This window comes from Monodelphis domestica, chromosome 1 (assembly GCF_027887165.1).
Source record: "Monodelphis domestica isolate mMonDom1 chromosome 1, mMonDom1.pri, whole genome shotgun sequence".
Taxonomy (NCBI): domain Eukaryota; kingdom Metazoa; phylum Chordata; class Mammalia; order Didelphimorphia; family Didelphidae; genus Monodelphis; species Monodelphis domestica.
Genome location: NC_077227.1, coordinates 464,927,314 through 464,945,087, shown reverse-complemented (window position 1 = coordinate 464,945,087; position 17,774 = coordinate 464,927,314). Strand labels below are relative to the sequence as shown.

Below are 17,774 nucleotides of genomic sequence, written 5' to 3'. Positions count from 1 at the left end.
GGGTATTTCATATTTGGGAATTTTCCCATGGTGACCACTTTATTTTTTAATATAAAATCAAGACACTAAAAATTATCTTTACAGTTTTGGCAATTCAAAGCCTTGAAACCATATTTTCGCGGTCACAGTTTAAGGCAACCACTCTTTTATCTGTAACAGTTTAATAACTTAAGTCCCATGTCATTGGCCCCAGAAGCTCCAAAATAAACAGACTGATACCCATTTCATTCAATTTATTGTCAGTCTATAGAAATGACCCTTCTCCCTTGTGCTCCCCCCCTCCCCAGACACACAAACATACAAATAGACACTTTACTCAGCTCTGGTGAACACTTCCTTTTCAGTCATATAAAAGGGCCCAAGCCCCTGGCAGAATCTGGTTGAGTTATATGTTGGTCAGATTTGGTCTTTTAAAAGTAAAAAGTCAGGCTATGAAAGTCCAGAGCTTGTAAGTCCACAGCAGAAAAGGCGAGTCCCAAAGGCAGGAGGCAGCTCCCCACATCCATCCAAGATATCACCCTTCCCAGAAATGGCTCTGTGTGAAGGAGAATCCCAACAGGTTTTGAGTCTCAAAGAGCCATGGAGAAGGAGCTGATGTGGTTTATCAGAGAAGACCCCTTTCAAAGAAACCTCTTCCTCTGTGCCTCTTTTCAGAGCTTGTGAACAAATCACTTGCTCCCATTTCTTGCAGAAGTAGAAGGAATCAATCCCCAAGGCTTTCCTGGGGTCCCAGAAAGCCACAGAACCCACTGAAAGAAGCCCAGCTTCTTCTTTCCTTACTTCTAAGGCATATTCATCTGTACTGTATCTGACAGGGATGCCAAAATAGACTTCATCTTGCTTAAAGCACATCCCAGGGAAAAAGACAACAGTTTAAAAGGTGGGAAGGAGGGGGAAATGGTGTTTTGGACCAGCTGCTCGCTCTGTTGGTTGTCTCAAGGAAACAATAATAAGGGTAGGGTTTGTAGGTAGGAATGTTTCAAAGGTTAAACTTCAACTATGTCTATAAATACTGGCAGTTATTTAGGCCAAAATTCAATCACTCATAGCCAAAAAGTTTTCCTTGCTCCTGAACCTGTCAGGACCGGGTAAGCCCACGTGAGATAATGGCATCGTTCTCACTCTCCTAGGCTATTCACCCTGTCTCCAATAATTCAGAAAGTCCTTTGCTTGGCAGCATCTATCACAATTAAATTAAGATTGGAGGAAGACATGCTACAGGCTAAGCCCTACTCAGAACGGGGGACATTCAGTTATTCCATCCTAATATTCATAGATAGGGCTACTTACATTTTCCAGAGCCTTCCTCCCTCACAGACATTGTTAACAATACCAAATCATCCATGAACACAGAGCCACCCTTACCCTTCCGGGGGTCCCAGCCGGTGACAAAGTCCCTGTTTGTCCCATTCTCTACAGTGCTCTGGTTCTACAGAGTTTCTTGGTAAAGGCTACTAAGCTGGCATTCCGAAATGATAGCCGTCCTGTCATATTGTTGATGGTGCGTCACTTCTATGAAATAAGCCCCTTCCACGGACCCATTGGCATTCTGCTCCCTGAGGGGAATTGCACAAGGCTAGGCAGCTTAGCTTTAAGGGCACTCACTGCCTGCTAACCATGGGTGAAGAGACTAATTTTGAAATTTCCTTCAAGAATTTCAAAGGTTTAGCTTTCTGAATCTTAGGAGGGCAGGAAGCAGAAGTCGTTGGGAGTAAGCTGGATAGCCCAGGCAAATGCATTCCTTATGCTAATGCCAGACCATAAAGGTATGTGCTCAGGTTCTCAGTCATCCTCATCTAGTGTAGGATTTACACAAAGCGTCTACTTAGAATTTCCTTCTGGCTACCTCTCTCTCCTTTACTTCCAAAAGAGATAGTACCAGTCTCTGCTATTTTCTAATAATGCAGAAGGACCAGAGAGTCCTTCTAAGGCTCTATGTTCCCAAATCCCTTAGAGCTAAAATTCCAAAAGTCTGCTTCTAGAATATAATGCCTTTGGAGTGCCTCAAGATATCCTGCTCAGAGAAAGTTGAGGGGCAATTTGAAAGCAAAGGCCAGCTGAGGTTTGCAAGATAGTAGGCCTTTGCTATCAAGAGGCATTAAAACTTTCCACAGGGAGTAAAAAACCACCAGGTCATGGCCAGGAGAGTTGTCTCCTCGTTCCTAGGGTCCCAATGCTAGTTCTTCATATGGAGCCAGGGATGACATTTTGGCACTGGGGTTTCTCAGTTCCGCACTGGCCTGTGATGCTGTTCTCAAGATCCTCTCTTGAAATGGGTCTGAGATTGTGCTGACTCCCAGGGAGGGTCACAGATCTAGAGTTAGAAGGGAGGCCTCTAAAAGTCCCTCCTTGGGGGCAGCTGGATAGTTCAATGGATAGAGAGCCAGGCCTAGAGACAGGAGGTCGTGGGTTCAAATCTGGCCTCAGACACTTCCCAGCTGTGTGACCCTGGGCAAGTTACTTCACCCCCATTGCCCAGCCCTTACCATTCTTCTGCCTTGTAGCCAATACACAGTATTGATTCCAAGATGGAAGGTAAGGGTTTTAAAATAAATAAATAAAAGCCCCTCCTCTTTTTTTCATATCTTTCTTGCCCCAGGAAAAGATAGCATTTAGCCTGGTCCAACAATTATGCTCTCATCTCACCCACTGAGGAGTTAGCTTGTTCCATCCCCGCCCCCCAAGGGTTCTCATTGGCCCCTAGAGGTGTTGTAACTTTCTCATGATACTCTGTTGGGTTCAAATTTTTAGCTCTTTCTTCCACATTCTCTTCCCTTCCCAATCCTGGCAGCTTGATTTCAGCACCTTCACCTCCCTTCACTCATGATGACAGAAACTGGGAGCTTAGAGCTAGCAAAAGAACATAGGAGACCTGGATCATACCAAATTGAATGGCTAACTGGCAGGGGCTCTTGAAGACAGAGAAGTACTTGTAGGAGCATCCGAGACCACAGAGCAGATGGGGAAAACCTTAGTGGTAGCCAGCTATTTTGCCTTTGCTCCAGGACTCCTACCATGCTGTTCATAAAGAAGGCAACCCATCAAGAAGCCATGAATTCCTGATGGTGACATTAAGAGGCAGGTAAAGTGAAAATCTGGCTCAAATCACCCCAAAAGCTACTAGAAGTGGGAAAATATCTACAGATCCTAAATCTAAGACCCTTATCTCACAATGGAGTTTAGAATATACCTAATGTCACTCAGAGACCTTATGGAAGAAAGGAAATAGTGATCTCAAAGGATGGGTATTTGGTTTGACATCAGTGATACCCCAACATTCAACTTGAGTTAGATGAGACCTTCTGCAAAAGAAGGGACGGGACCAAAGGCACTGGATTCCTCCCATTCCTAACTCCCCTAAGGCAGATTAGTTTGTGCCTTAAAAAAAAAAAATCACTAAAATTTTCTAAAGTAAAAAATGAAAGAAGAACAAACCAACAAGGAGCAAACAAAAAACACAAAGCAAAAAGGGATAAACAAGAAAAGTCTTAAGGAGACACAAGAGACTCAGCTGAGTGTTGGGTGGGGAAGCAGGCAGGGCAGACAGAGCAGGGGCTTCAGGGCAGGCTGGCAATGTCTCTCTCAGGAGGAGGGCCAACAGGCTTGGGGGCACTCTCATTGGCTTTTCCTTCAAACATCATGACTCTGTTGAGGGCGGAGGACAGGGAGAAAAGAAAAGCTGGGTTAGGTCAGTACATTGAAAACTTGCCTTTTATTTATACAAACTTTTAGACATGATCTCATTAGAACCTTACAACAGCCTTGTAAAGAAGGCAGGGCAGATGGGAATTATTACTCCCATCTTATAGAGGAATAAACAGAGACTTAAAGTGGTTAAGCAATTCATCCAAGGTCACTCAGTGAGAGTAATCAGTGGAGCAGAACTGACCAGCTAGCTTTCATGGTAGATAGAGCACTGAAGTTGAAGTCAGGAAAATCTGGATTCAAATCCCACTTATATACTTCCTGGGAGATTCTCAGCTGTGATATGAGAGTTAAGTTCCATGAAATTTCTGAGGGACTCTGACATGGCATGCAATTGTGAATTCCATGCAATTCACGGTCCACATAACAAGCCTCAAAGCACACTGCACACCTTGGAGAATCACTGGTGTGTAGTGAACGAAGTCTCTGGCTCAGGCCCTTTATTACCACTGATCATGAGACTAGGAGCAATTCATGTCTGGTTCTACCTGGGACAGCCTGGGGCTACTTGGGGGAAGAGCTGGAAGGCAGAGAGATATCAGGGGTCAGAACAACTTAGTTTGCTACCTTCTGGTAATTAAAAAAAAACAACAACAGCAGTTTCCAGCTTTAGCTGCTTTGCATAAAGATTTAAAAAGACCAAAGTTGGCAACAAACATTTCAGGAACAGCAATTTTACTAAAAGGAAAGCCCCATTCTTCTTCTTTTCAAAGAAGAAAGGCATCATTTGAGAACAGGGTAGAATCATTGCTCTGCCCATGGAAAGACAGTGAGAATCTGGTAGAGTGAAAGGGATATGGTGAGGCATAGGGAAGTAGAGTAGGAAGAGTAAAATATCTGAGCTGGAAGAGACTCTAGCTCTAGAAGTCCTCTAGCCTGATCCCATTTTACATAGGAGAGAACTGAGGCTTAAGTGGGCTGCCTAGGGTCATATAACCATTGCATATCTGAGGCAGGATTTGAATCAAGATCTTTCCAATTTCCAGTGCAGCACTCTATCCATTATTCCATACTGCCTCCAAAATATAAATGTAAGCCAATGGAGATGTACTATACTTGGGAATCAAAAGGCTCAGATTATGTTGTTCCTATTTGTATCATATATGAAAGTTTCTAGAACCTTGAAGGATTATTTAGGTTTTTAGGACATTATTTAATGGGATTCTAGTTCCAACTCTGCCATTAAACTTCTTTGTGACCTTGGGTAACATTTCTTCTCTAGGCCTGTTTTTTCTTCCATAAGATGGGGATTGAAGTAGATGACCTCTAAGAGCCACTCAGATATAATGTCCGATTCTGTGATACTTCCTAATAACCCATATGTACCTCTACAAGGATGAGAAACTAAGCCTCCATGGGATGGATATTCATTAAAAAAAGAGGGGAGAAAGGTAGGCACAGGAGAGCAAGGAGACCAGTACCAGGGCTGGGGATGAAAGCCAAGTTCTAAGTTGGGAAATGTGCCTGCATATAATGGTTTTGACTTCAGAGGCTTGGAGAACAAAGGGTTAAAGTAAAATTTTAGTAAATCTTCCTTGTTGAATATCATAGGCCTCACATTTACCAAGCAGAATGGGCTGCTTTGAACTTTGGCCAGAGTTCTCAGCAGCTTCCCAAGGTCTCTGACTCTGGAAGATAAACATGCTTCTATGAGATTAACCCTTGTCTCACAGAATGTGTTGTCTTCATGACTCTTGATTAAATTTTGAGACATGTTTTGCCTGGCTACTTCCTGGGGCTCAGAATCTTGGCTGGGTCGCTGGGACCCTGGAAGCAGTGAAACAAACTACAGTTGGAAAAATGCCTTCTTTGTTTTGAGGTCAATAAAAACCCCCTTCTGGAAAGTAGACTTCGAAGTCTCACCCATGGAAAGGATGTTTTGCCTGGGACTTTCCTGAATGGGACCCTGAAATGCTGAGCAAAGGGACTTCCAAGCTAAGAATATTCAGGTGTTGGAATAGCCCCCATTCAATGATGTATCTTTTCTCTCTCTCTCTCTCTCTCTCTCTCTCATTATTGCTGGTGTTTTATTCATTTATGCTTTCTATTGTAAGCTAAATGGCTTAATCTTTGCATAATTATAATATTTCTTTTTACCTTTTTACTTAAAAAGGCTGTGGAAAATTATTGTAGGAGCAAATCTTGAACCACAAATTGTTAAGTTAAGCAGCTGCACACGTAACACCTTAATGTTATGGAGAGGGGGGATTCAGGGAGTGCTACTCACAGCTTGAGGACCGCTGAACGTTTTCCAAGCATCATATTCACAAAGTCCCTGTAGGAAATGGTATCACTGACTCCACCTGTCACCTCGGAGATTATCTTCTTCATCTCCAGGTGGGTCTTTGGGACACCCAACTTCTCCATCATCCGCTTCAGGGACATCAAGTCTGCCAGGGAAAAAGCAAATATGTTGAACTTGGATAGACCATTTGCAAGAAAGGCTGATGGTCCAGGATATACATTCTCTGCTTCTTTCTTATTCTCCTCTTCTGAATGACATGGTTGGGCTATAGACTAGATCAACCTGGAGCTTATCCCCAGTGCAGCTAAAACCAGATTAAAATGTAATTGTGGGGCAGCTAGGTAGCATTGTGGATAGAGCCTGGATATTGAAAGTCTTGGGTTCAAACCTTAGGTACTTCCTACCTATGTGATTTTGGGGAAGTCACTTAACCCCAATTGCTTAGCCCTCATCATTCTTCGGTCTTAGAGCTGATATTTAGTATGTATTCTAAGGCAGAAGATAAGGGTTTTAAAAAGAAAAAATGTAACTGGGAAATATTTAACAAAAAATACAACATAGATAATGTTAAATTGTGATTTTCTAAGTTAGTATGTGGTCTACAGAGATCCTTTCTATTTAAGCTTGACAACACTGAACCAGATGGCATTATTGAAGGACCAGTCTAGTTGACATTATATGGTCACTGTGTCCTCTACAATCCCTAATAACTTGAAGATTTTATGATTTTAGGTAAATCTAGTACCTAAAAAGGTATTGAAGACTGAGCAAAGGTGATCTGGCAGCCAAAGATCTGAGGGTGAGTAGCCTTCAGTAGGGATTATTTCCTAAGGAGCAGCTGACATAGGTCCCAGGAGGAGTAGGGGTAGTCAAAGCTCTGACTGATGAAGAAGAAATGAGAAAAATGGACTTCCTTCCCTTCTTTCTCTGTAGAGAAGAGAGACTATGGTTGTAGAACACTACAAATATTGTTAGTCTTAGTTGATAAGCTGGGTAATCATACAAAACTGTGCCTTTTTCCACCTCTTATTTTGTTCTTTGTCATAGAGGCTGGCTCTCTGGGTAGGGAAGTGGGGAGGGATACCTTTAGAAATGAAGATGATACAATAAAAGATATCAATAATATTTGAAAATTATTTGAAAATGTATAAGGAATTAGAAGTGGGTCTGACCATGCCACTCCCTGCTCAAGAACCTTCTCGGTCTCCATCTTGGCTCTAGGATAAAATACAAACTCCTCAGCCTAGAATTTAAGATCTATAATCTGGTTCCAACTCACCTTTCTGGCCTTATTTCATCCTGCTCTCCTTTAATCACTCTACATTCCAGCTAAACTACTCTGGGTCTTGTCCTGCACTCTGTTGCTTCCACTCTTGGAATGCCCACCCTCCACAGTTCACTTGATGGCATTCTTATCTTCCCTCATGGTCCAAGCTCAGGTGCCATGTCCTCCTTTAAGTTTTCTCTGATTCCCTGCTTTGAGTTATTTCTTTTGCCTCAAAATTTCTTTGGGTCACTTCATTGGAATTTTTTTTATTCTTATCATAAGTTTACCTTGAAATATCCCTGGTAGAACATAAGCTTAAGAGTAGACTGCGTCACTCTTTGTATTGTGTTCTCAATGCCTAGCACAGTCCTTGAGACATAGAAAGTACTTAAGAAATGCTTGCTAATTGATTGATCAATATTAATTCCAGAGAGATTCTATTAAAACCTAGTTCCTCACAGGCTGAGATTGTGTCTTTATATGCCCAGAACTGAGCATAGGATCTTGTCATCTACGAAGTACTTAACAAGAAATTGTTGGATTGTTGAAAAAGTTATCAAAGGGGGAGGGCAGTAAGTGGCCCAATGGTTAGAATCAGGCCTGGAGCTAGGAGATCCTGAATTCAAATTTGGCCTCACACATTTCCTCGCTATATGATCCTGGGCAAGCCACTTAACCTCAAATGCTTAGTCCTTATCACTCTTCTGTCTTGGAACCAAGACTTAGGATCAATTCTAAGATGGAAGATAACAGTTTAAAGGAAAAAAAAAGGGGGGGGGCATTCCTTCCTCCTGTTGCCCCCTTCCTGCTGTTGATCCAGGTCTTTGTTAATTGTAGCTTCTCTCCTCCAGCAAAGTAACTTCATGGCAAGGGTGGAGGCAGCAAGTTGGCAAACCAACTCATACTTAATGCAACTCAGCAGAACAGCAGGTGCCAACTCCATAGTGTCCCCCACATGGGGTGGGGGAAGGGAAGTGAAGGGGCACCTCCCCAGCTGGGAGGAACTGAGATGCCAAAAATACCAGGCAGAGCAGGAAAACAAACAAGAAAAAAATGCAAGAAAAACAAAGGAGGCACACACAAGCAAAGAACCCCCACCCCTCTGGAGCTGGTGCTTTGAACAGAACTCCACCCCATCCCAAACCCTTCCCCTCTGCAAGCCTTGCTCTCTTGGGAAACAATGCATTATTAGCAACCCGGGAGGAGACTGCCAGACTAGCATCAAGGCTTTGGGAAACAGTGGCTTAGGATGAGAGGGTCAGGGCAAATGGGAGTAAGATCAGGCCTTTCTCTACCTCCTAATTTCCGACCCTTGCACTTTACAGAGGGGCTTTGGTGGCACTTTCCTTCCTAGTCATGTGTCAAAAAAAAAAAAGGAAAAATGCTGCCTTACCCTCTTTAAAATGTAGATTTCGTCTTTCATAAATATGCACATACATGCATGTGTGTATGGTCAGGACCTGGGATTTCATCAATATGGGGAAGTCTCAGAGAGAATTCTCTTGACTAATGCAGATTTGACATCTGCTCAGCAACTAAGAATTTAAGAGTTGGTAGTCGTGGCTGTTGTGAGAGTGGCTGAATCTCAGAGGTCATCTAGTTCAGTCCATAAGAGGAATCTCTACTCTGGCCTATCTAGCCAGGGGTCAACCAGCTCTTAACTGAAGGCTTCCAAAGAAAGGGGGGACACTGCTTCTCTATGATAAGCTAGGTGGCCCATTCCACTTTTTTTAGTTTTTTTCAGTCATAACCAACTCTTTGTTACCTCATTTGGAGTTTTCTTGGCAAACATATTGGAGTGCTTTGCTATTTTCTTCTCTAGCTCATTTTATAGATGAGGAACTGGGACGATCAGATTAAGTGACTTATCTAGGGTCACACAGCTAGAAAGTGTCTGAGGATGGAGTTGATCTCAGGTCTTCCTGACTCTAGGGTCAGCACTCTATCCACTATGCTACCTGGCTACCACTTTTGGACAGCTCGAATTATTTGCCTCAGTTTCCTCATCTATGAAATGAGCTGAAAAAGGAAATGTCAAAGATTCAAGTATCTTTGCCAGGAAAAGCCCAGATAGGGTCTCAAAGACTTGGATATGAATGAACAATAATTGTTAGGAAGTTTTTTCCAGACAATGAGCTGAAATTTTTCCTCTTTTCAACATCTTATTCTTATTATTGGTTTTGCCCTATAGGGCCAAACAGAGCAAAACTAATCTCTTTTCCTTCTGATAGGATCTTCAGATACTTGAAGGCAGTTCTCATGGTCCCCTTAAGTCTTCCTAAAAACGGATCCTCATAGAGTAGACTCAAGGCAAGTTCCTCTGGACACTTCTTAAACCATGATTCCCAGAACTGAATACAATATTCCATATAAAGTCTGTTGAGAGCAAAGTATACCTTCCTGTTACTGGAAGCTATGACTCTTATACTTCAGCCAAAGATTGTATTAGAGGTTTTTTTTGGCTCCCATTGACTCTTATTGAGCCTGAAGTCACTAAAACCTCCACATCTCTTTCAGAATTATCCATTCCTCTGCTAACTTATGCTTGTGATATTGGTTTTTTTAGAGTCAAATACAAGAATTTATAGTCCATAGGGTCGTGAAGGGTTGACACTAAGGAATAGCTGAACAACAAGAATTTACAGTATTTTCTACTGAATTCATCTTATTAGATCAGCCCAATGCTATAGCCTGCCAAGGTCCTTTAGGATCCTAACTCTGTCATCCACTGTGTTAGCTCTCCAATCAATCAATCAATCAATCAATAAACAATTACTAAGCAACCTACTATGTACCAGGTACTATGTTAAACACTGGGGATAGAAAAAGGCAAAAGACAGTACTTGCCTTCAAGGAACTTACAATTTAAAGGGGTAGTCAACATGCAAACAAATATATACAGAGCAGTCTATATACAGGATAAACATGGGATAATTAACAGTGGGAGGCCAATAGAATTAAGAAGGATTAGGGAAGGCTTCTGCTAGAAGGTAGAAATTTAGTTGGGACTTAGAAATGAAGCCAGGGAGGTCAGTAGTTAAAATAGAAAAGGGAGAAGGTTCCAGGAATGGGGGAGGCAGAAGTGCCGTGATCAGAGAGATGGAATGTCTTGTTCGTGGAACAGCCAGGAGCCCAGTGTCACTGGACTGGAGAATATCTATCCAGAAGTAAGGTGAAAGAAGACTGGAAGGGGGGAGAGGGCTAAGTTATAAAGGATTTTGAAAGGCAAAAAATGAACATTTTGCATTTTATCCTGGTGGCAATAAGGAACCACTGGAGTTTATTGAGTGGGGGAGGAGAGGTGATACATTCACCTGTGCCTTGGAAAAACAACTTAGAAAAACAACTCAGTGACTCAATGGGGACAAATTGGACTGGGGAGAGACTTAAGGTCTCTCCAGCAGGTTATTGCAATAGTCTAGATGTGAAGTAATAAGGGTCTGTACTAGAGTGGTAGCATTGTCAGAGGAGAAAAGAGGTTATTTTTGAGATGTTACAATATGAAATCTATAGGCCATGGCAACAGATTGGATATGAGAGAGTAGACTGGATATGGTAGGGAACAGAATATCCAATCAGTTCATAAACATTTATTAAGTGTCCACTATATACCAGACACTGAGGATCAAAAAGAGGCAAAAGACGGTCTCTTCCCTCATGAAACTTACAATCTAATGGGAAATTGCAAGCAATCAAATATGGATAAATAAGCTGTATACTAGAAAAATGAGGGAAGGCATTAAAATTAAGAGGGGTTAGTAAAGGTTTCCTATAAAGGATGAGATTTTAGTTGGAAGGAAGTCAGGAAAGACAGTAGGCTCCCAGTTTCGTGCCATCTGCAAATTTGATGAGTATACCATCTATCTTCATTCAATTCATTGATAAAGGGCTAAGCACAGATCACCGAGAGGCACTTTACTAGACATCCTCCTGATATAGAATAGTAACAACTAGGAGTCAGATGAACATCAGAACATACTATGTTTCATATTAGTTTATTTACAGTTGTATTTGGAGGTTTTGGGGTTATATGAGTATGCTCTTACAACAATGACCAATATGGAAATATATTTTGCTTGATAATGCATGTATAATCCAGATCAAACTACTTGCCACTTCTGGGGTGGGGGTGGGGGTACAGAAAGGAGACATGGAGACAATTTGGATCTCATAATTTTGCAAAATGTATGTTGAAAATTGTTAAATTACATGTAATTAGGAAAATATCTTTGAATTAAAAAAAAGATAATAACAACTACATTTTTGAGTTCAACTACTCAACCAGATCTGAATCCATTTGTTTGTATTACTGTTTGATCTTTATCTTGCCATCTTATTTATAAAAATATTATTAAGTATATTATCCAAGATAAGCATATCCATATTATTCTCAGATAGTGTTGCCCAAAAAGGAAATTAGTTTAGATTGGCACGACCTATTCTTTTTTTTTTAAACCCTTACTTTCCATCTTAGAATCAATATTGTGTATTGGTTCTAAGACAGAAGAGTGGTAAAGGCTAGACAAGGGTGGGGGGTTAAGTGACTTGCCCAGAGTCACACAATTAGAAAGTATCTGAGGCAAAATTGGAACCTAGGACTGGCTCTCATTCCACTGAACCACCCAGTTCCCTCCCTGGCATGACTATTCTTGATGAAGCCTTGTAATCATAATTTTCTTTTGTCAATATTTGTCAACTATCTCTTTAATAATTCATTCTGGAATTTTCCCAAGAATTTAAGTTTAAAGGCTTGTAGTGGGGGCAGCTGGGTGGCTCAGTGGATTGAGAGCCAGGCCCAGAGATGGGAGGTCTTAGATTCAAATCTGGCGTGGGGTGAGGGTCTTAAAAACAAACAATTAAATGAATGAACGAATGGATGAATGAATAAATAAATAAATAAAGGCTAGTAGTTTATAGACTTATTGGCATAGAGGGTTGCCCAGAGGCACTAAGTGTCTTTCATAGGGTGACACAGCCAGTCTGTCAGGGGGTTCACATAATTTATTGCAAGTCCAAGACCTCAAAATTGAGAGACTCGTGTCTGTGTTTGATTGTTTAAAAAGAAAATCGAGGGAAATAGTATGATAAAGGGCAGCAAGGGCATTCGGTTTCTTGTCTGCTGCTAAAATAGCAGAAACATATCTCGGGACACAGTTCAATATCCTTCAGTCTCCCTAGGTCCTACTTGGATCTAAAATTTCAGGCAAATTGCTTTATATGGAGGTAGACTTTGGAAGAAATGAAAGACCCAAAGAGGAGTAAAAAGCAAAGGGCTAAACCTGGCATTAGTGGTAGCCAATTGGCCCTAGGAAAAGTCTTAGAGTCTGGGAGCTGGGAAAAAGCCTGAAACAATGAGTTCATTTCCTAGAAGTTCCAGCTTCTGAAATGTTACAAATAAGGGGGCAGGGAAGAAAAACTACAAAAAAGCAAATTCCTGCTTGATATCAGGGAAAACTTCGAGAGTTAATGGTTGGTCTTCCTTCTGAGATAGTGGGCTCCTCCTCCTCAAATGTCTTCAAGAGGCTGAATAACCACTTAGATATCAGATGAAGAAGTTGGCTAATGAGGTCCATTCCCCCTCTGAATTCTGGAATTCTTCCCTAATCACATATATAGGTCAGTATGGACTAGCATCTTTGGGTATGTTCCTTGTAGGCATGCTTCCCACCTTCCATTTCCACCTTCTCTCTCCCCTACCCACACCAAAGGAATTTCCCAGCTCTGCTTGGGCCTTAGGGAATTGACTTACCAATTTCTCCTTCATTGTTCAGGTCAAATTCCATGTACTTCTCTGGAAGACAGAGTAAGAGTCTATGTTAGAGGGAATCAAGAGAAAGCTGCAAAAAGGAATCTCATCAAAGGTTGAGAGTATCTCATAGACTATTAGCTCAGAGAAACAGAAAAGGGAAGAGCACTACTAGACTGAGTCTGACTTGGGTCCCAGCTTTAAGACTCCTTAGTTGTGCAACTATGGGCCAGTTACTTAATTCTGAGCCTCAATTTTCTCATCTGCAAAATGGGTATGATGATGACATTCCCACATCTAGCTCAGAGGATCATGAGGAAAGAACTTTATAAACCTTACAAAATTACATTAATGTGAATTGTTATTTTCTTGATACTCTACTCAGAAAATCGGAATTTTCTTTCAACCTTAGTCACCTTGCTCTACTGATGACCAGTATATCTTGACATTGGGCATTTAACCTCATTGAGACTCAGTAGTCCTTTCTGGAAAGTGGAGTTAATGTTACCTGCTTCCTTCCTCTGTCTGTTTGTCTCTCTCCATGAAAATAAAAAGTTGTGGAGAAACAAGTAGATCCATTCATTACTGATGCAATTGCAAACTTGCAGAATCTTTTGAGGGAGCAGTCTGGCAACATGTAGCAAAAGTTACAAAAATAATCACACCCTTCCACCCAGTTGTTGGGAATAGGCCGCTTAAAGAGTCTTTTTAAAAAGGGTAATATTTAAAGATATTCAGAGCAACATTATATATAATTGTAAAACAAACTCAAAACTGAAAACAACCTAAATATCCAACAATTGAGGAATTAAGGGTTAAATTATGATACATGAATGAAAGAGAACATTGTAATACATGAGACCAATAACTTGGAAGAGTTTGAAAAAAACCCCCCAAAAAGTATAAGGAATTAGCATGGGAAGAGTTGGTCTTCTTTCTGAGGTAGTAGAAGTTCTTCCTCCTTGAATATCTTCAAACAAAGGTGGGTTGACCATTTGTCAGACAGTTGAACGAGATGGCTAAAGAGGTCTTTTCCCCATCTAAATTCTGGGATTCTCTCTCAATCACATACATAGGTCAATGTGAACTTCTAATAAATCAGTGTGGACTCTGAGCCAGTACCCTTGAGTATGTCCCCTATATGCATGCATTTATTCCTTCCCACCTTTGCACTTTTTCAGTTGACCCTGTGAAAAGGTGGTAAGGTCAAGGGCAACATGGGGAAAGAGACAGGTCTGGAGATGGGAGGTCCTGGTTTCAAATCTGGTCTCATACTTTCTGGGCAAGTTATATAACCTCCATTGCCTAGCCCTTACTGCTCTTCTGTCTGGGAACCAATACACAGAATTGATTCTAAGATGGAAGGTAAGTGTTGTTCAAAAAAAGAAAGAAAAAAAAGGTAGTAAGATGGACAGAGTCCTGGATTTGGAGTACAAGGTCCTAGGCTCAAATCTTACTTCTGCTACTTGTGACCTTGTGAGAGTCTTTTGAACTCTCTACTCCTGAAATGATGGAGTTGGACCAATGGGTGCTAAAGTCCCTTATAGCTCTAGATCTATGACTGACTGACTTCAAGATTTTTATGGAATAATGCAAAGCACCCCCCATCCTCCCCGCCCCAAAAGAGCAAAACTAGAAACACTAGTTGTACTCTAATAATATGAGCAAAATGAATGAAAAAAAAACAAACAAAAATTTCTAATGTAGACTTGGAGACTAAAAGACCTCTTACAGAAACTAGGATTTGAGCTGAGTCTTGAAGGAAGCCCAGAAAAACTTGGAAGATGGAAGTGAGGGGGTCAAAATAAGTTAGAGAACTAAAAAGTTTCTTATGATACTTCACTGAAATTAGTTAAGATATAAATATGAGAGGCAGCTGGGTGGCTCTGTGGACAGAGCCAGTCTTAAGAGACAGGACATCCTGGGTTCAAATCTAGCCTCAGACACTTCCTAGCTGTGTGATCCTGGGCAAATCATTTCACTCCCATTACTTAGCCCTTACTACTCTTTTGCCTTGGAACCAATACACAGTACTGATTCTAAGATGGAAGGTCAGGGTTTAAAAAAAAGAAGAAAAAAAAAAGAAGAAGGTCAGCTTATTGAGTTGTATTTATATCCCCAGACACTCAATTTCCTGTCCATGCCTTTGTGCTCACTGGCTGTCCCTCATGCTTGGAAGACTGTCCTGTCACTGCCATTTCTTAAGTTTCCTTTCTTCATTCAAGCCTTAGATCAAAGCCCACTTACTGCAATAGACCTTTCCTGGTCCATCTTGCTGCTGGTACCATTCCTCTGAGATTACCTTCCACTTACCCTGTTTATATGTTGTATGTAGTGAGTTATTTACATATTGTCTCCCTCTTTAGGCTGCAAACTTCTCAAGGGTGAGGACCAGGTTTTCCTCCTCCCACCCCTCCTTTCTTTGTAGCCCCAGCACTTAACACAGTGCCTGGCACTTTGTAAGTGCTTAGTAAATATTTGTTGACTGATTGACTAACTGACTAGCGTGCCATAAAATTTGTTTGCTTATGATCAATCATGAAGTTGTATATTACTGCTTGTGCATCCACCCCCAAGGACAAAGCTTCCTCTGCCCCATGTGTATGGACCCATCCAGAAAAGATTTACCCGCTCACACTCCTTACATATATATTTCCTCTTTTGGGGGGGGATTGCTGGCTGGAAGCTGGAAGGCATGGCCTGAGACAGAAGAGCCTTTATGCTGCCTCTTTTCCAACATGGGCTCCACGTTCGTGTTTTCTTTTCATCTCGTGCTGCTGGGATTCAATGGGCAGAAATCCTGCCCCCCTGGCCCAGTGCAGCTACACAAATGCCCATTCTCCACAGGGGCTCCTGAGACGCTCTGCTTGGAGGGGGAGAGGGCAGCTCACAATGGACCAATTGTACAAGGCTACAGAGAGCCAGTGGGGCTCGGGTAGCAAAGCAGAAAAAAGCCAGCCTTGCAGACCTGAGGCAGGATAGGAGGAGAGGAAAAGGAGGAAGGGTCCTGCCTAGGATGCCTACAGACCTGTGGGCATGGAGCCCTAAAGGTATGGCAAGTATCTTCTGGGCAGGAAAGGTTAAAGTGAGCTCCAGTCTCAGGGACCAAGAAAGGAATAGGAGGGGAAGAACCCTCCCTTCTGTGGGGTTCACTGAGAACCCCATACCCAGTGTATCCGGCCTGGATTCCACAGAGAAACACAAAGGAAAAAGGGACAGGGTGAGCTCCAAAATGGATATAGGGTCATAGTGAGACCCATGGGACAGAGATCTATCTGGCTATGTTGCTGCCCAAGGGGAACAAGAGGCAGAGCCAATAGCAACTAGCTCCAGGTTTTCCCAGGACTTAGGGCTTCATCTGGAAGTCCCCCCAGAGGGGGCTGCCAGCCTGGCTTACCCTTGAAGGCTGTGAGCTTTTCCTCCAGGTTTTCTTCATCACTGTACTTCTGGTCACAGAGAAATTCCTGAGAGACAGAGAAGAACAGACCTCAGGATAGGGGGAATACAAGTGGGGATGGAATTCACTGACACAAAAGTTCATTTGCCTACAACCTCCCTTCACAAGGGCAGTTAGGTGGAATAGTGGTCAGAGTACCAACCCTGGAGTCAGGAAGACCTGAGTTCAAATCTGACCTCAGACACTAGCATTGTGACCCTGGGCAAGTCATTTAATCCTGTCTGCTTATTTCCCCATCTGTAAAATGAGTTGGAGAAGGACTGGCAAACCACTCCAGTATCTCTGCCAAGAAAACCTCAAATGGTGTCACGAAGAGTTGGACAGGGCTTAAACGACTGAACAACAACAATGCCTCCACAAGCCAATGAGTCAAGGAGGATTTCTGTACTCCAGGGTGGCACCAAAGTGAGAGACCAAGCTCTATAATCCATCTAGTCTAGATTTATTGGTTGGACAAGCTCTGTCACTAATTCATTCATTTATTTACTCAATAAACATAAGATAAACACCTACTATGTACAGGGATATGCTCAGTGCTATAGCTAGTTCACAGTTGCAAAATGGAGAGAGGGGTGTCTTTCAGCAAGTTATGAATACCTTCAATTATACCTGATTAGGCACATCATGGCTCCTGTACCTCCTCTTCCCAAGACAGTCTGATATGGTGTCAAGAGTACACATGACCTAGTTGTGTGACCCTGGGCAAGTCATTTAACTCCCATTGCCTAGGAAAGAAAGAGAGAGAGAGAGAAAGAAAGACAGAAAGAAAGAAAGAAAGAAAGAAAGAAAGAAAGAAAGAAAGAAAGAAAGAAAGAAAGAAAGACAGACAGAAAGAAAGAAAGAAAGAAAGAAAGAAAGAAAGAAAGAAAGAAAGAAAGAAAGAAAGAAGGAAGGAAGGAAGGAAAGAAGAAAAGAAAGAAGGAAGGAAAGAAGAAAAGAAAGAAGGAAGGAAGGAAAGAAGGAAAGAAGGAAAGAAGGAAGGAATCTGGAACAAGTTTAGGTTTCAGAGCTACAGTTTGCTCATTTGTAAAATGGGGCTATAAACATCTACTCTGTCTATTCCTATTCCCTCAGGACTGCCATGAGGATCAAATGACATCATAGATCTAAAATTGAAAGGAACCTCAGGGGCTATCTGGTCCCCTTTCATTTTCATAGATAAGGAAACCAAGAGCCAGAGAGGTCATACAAAAAGCATCAGAGGTGGCTTCAAAGTCCTCTGATAATTTCTAGGAAAGGCTCACCAATTTAAACCTTTCTGAAAGTAAGGAGGAATAGGGCAGCTGGGTAACACACAAATAGAGTACCAGACCTGGAGTTGGGTGGTTTGGGGTTCAAATCTGGCTGCAGACAT

At 41.9% G+C, this 17,774-nt stretch overlaps 1 protein-coding gene across 1 annotated transcript in view; it reads right to left on the bottom strand.

Moving 5' to 3' along the window:
* Positions 1 to 218: 218 nt before the first annotated feature.
* Positions 219 to 17,774, bottom strand: part of AIF1L (allograft inflammatory factor 1 like) — a 37,784-nt gene continuing 20,228 nt past the window's right edge. The window contains exons 3-6 of the mRNA XM_007475162.3: positions 16,361 to 16,427; positions 12,967 to 13,008; positions 5,933 to 6,095; positions 219 to 3,645 (exon numbers count right to left, since the gene is read on the bottom strand). Of these exons, the coding sequence (XP_007475224.1) occupies positions 3,558 to 3,645; positions 5,933 to 6,095; positions 12,967 to 13,008; positions 16,361 to 16,427 (360 nt within the window). The 3' untranslated portion in view covers positions 219 to 3,557. The remainder of the gene's footprint in view (positions 3,646 to 5,932; positions 6,096 to 12,966; positions 13,009 to 16,360; positions 16,428 to 17,774) is intronic.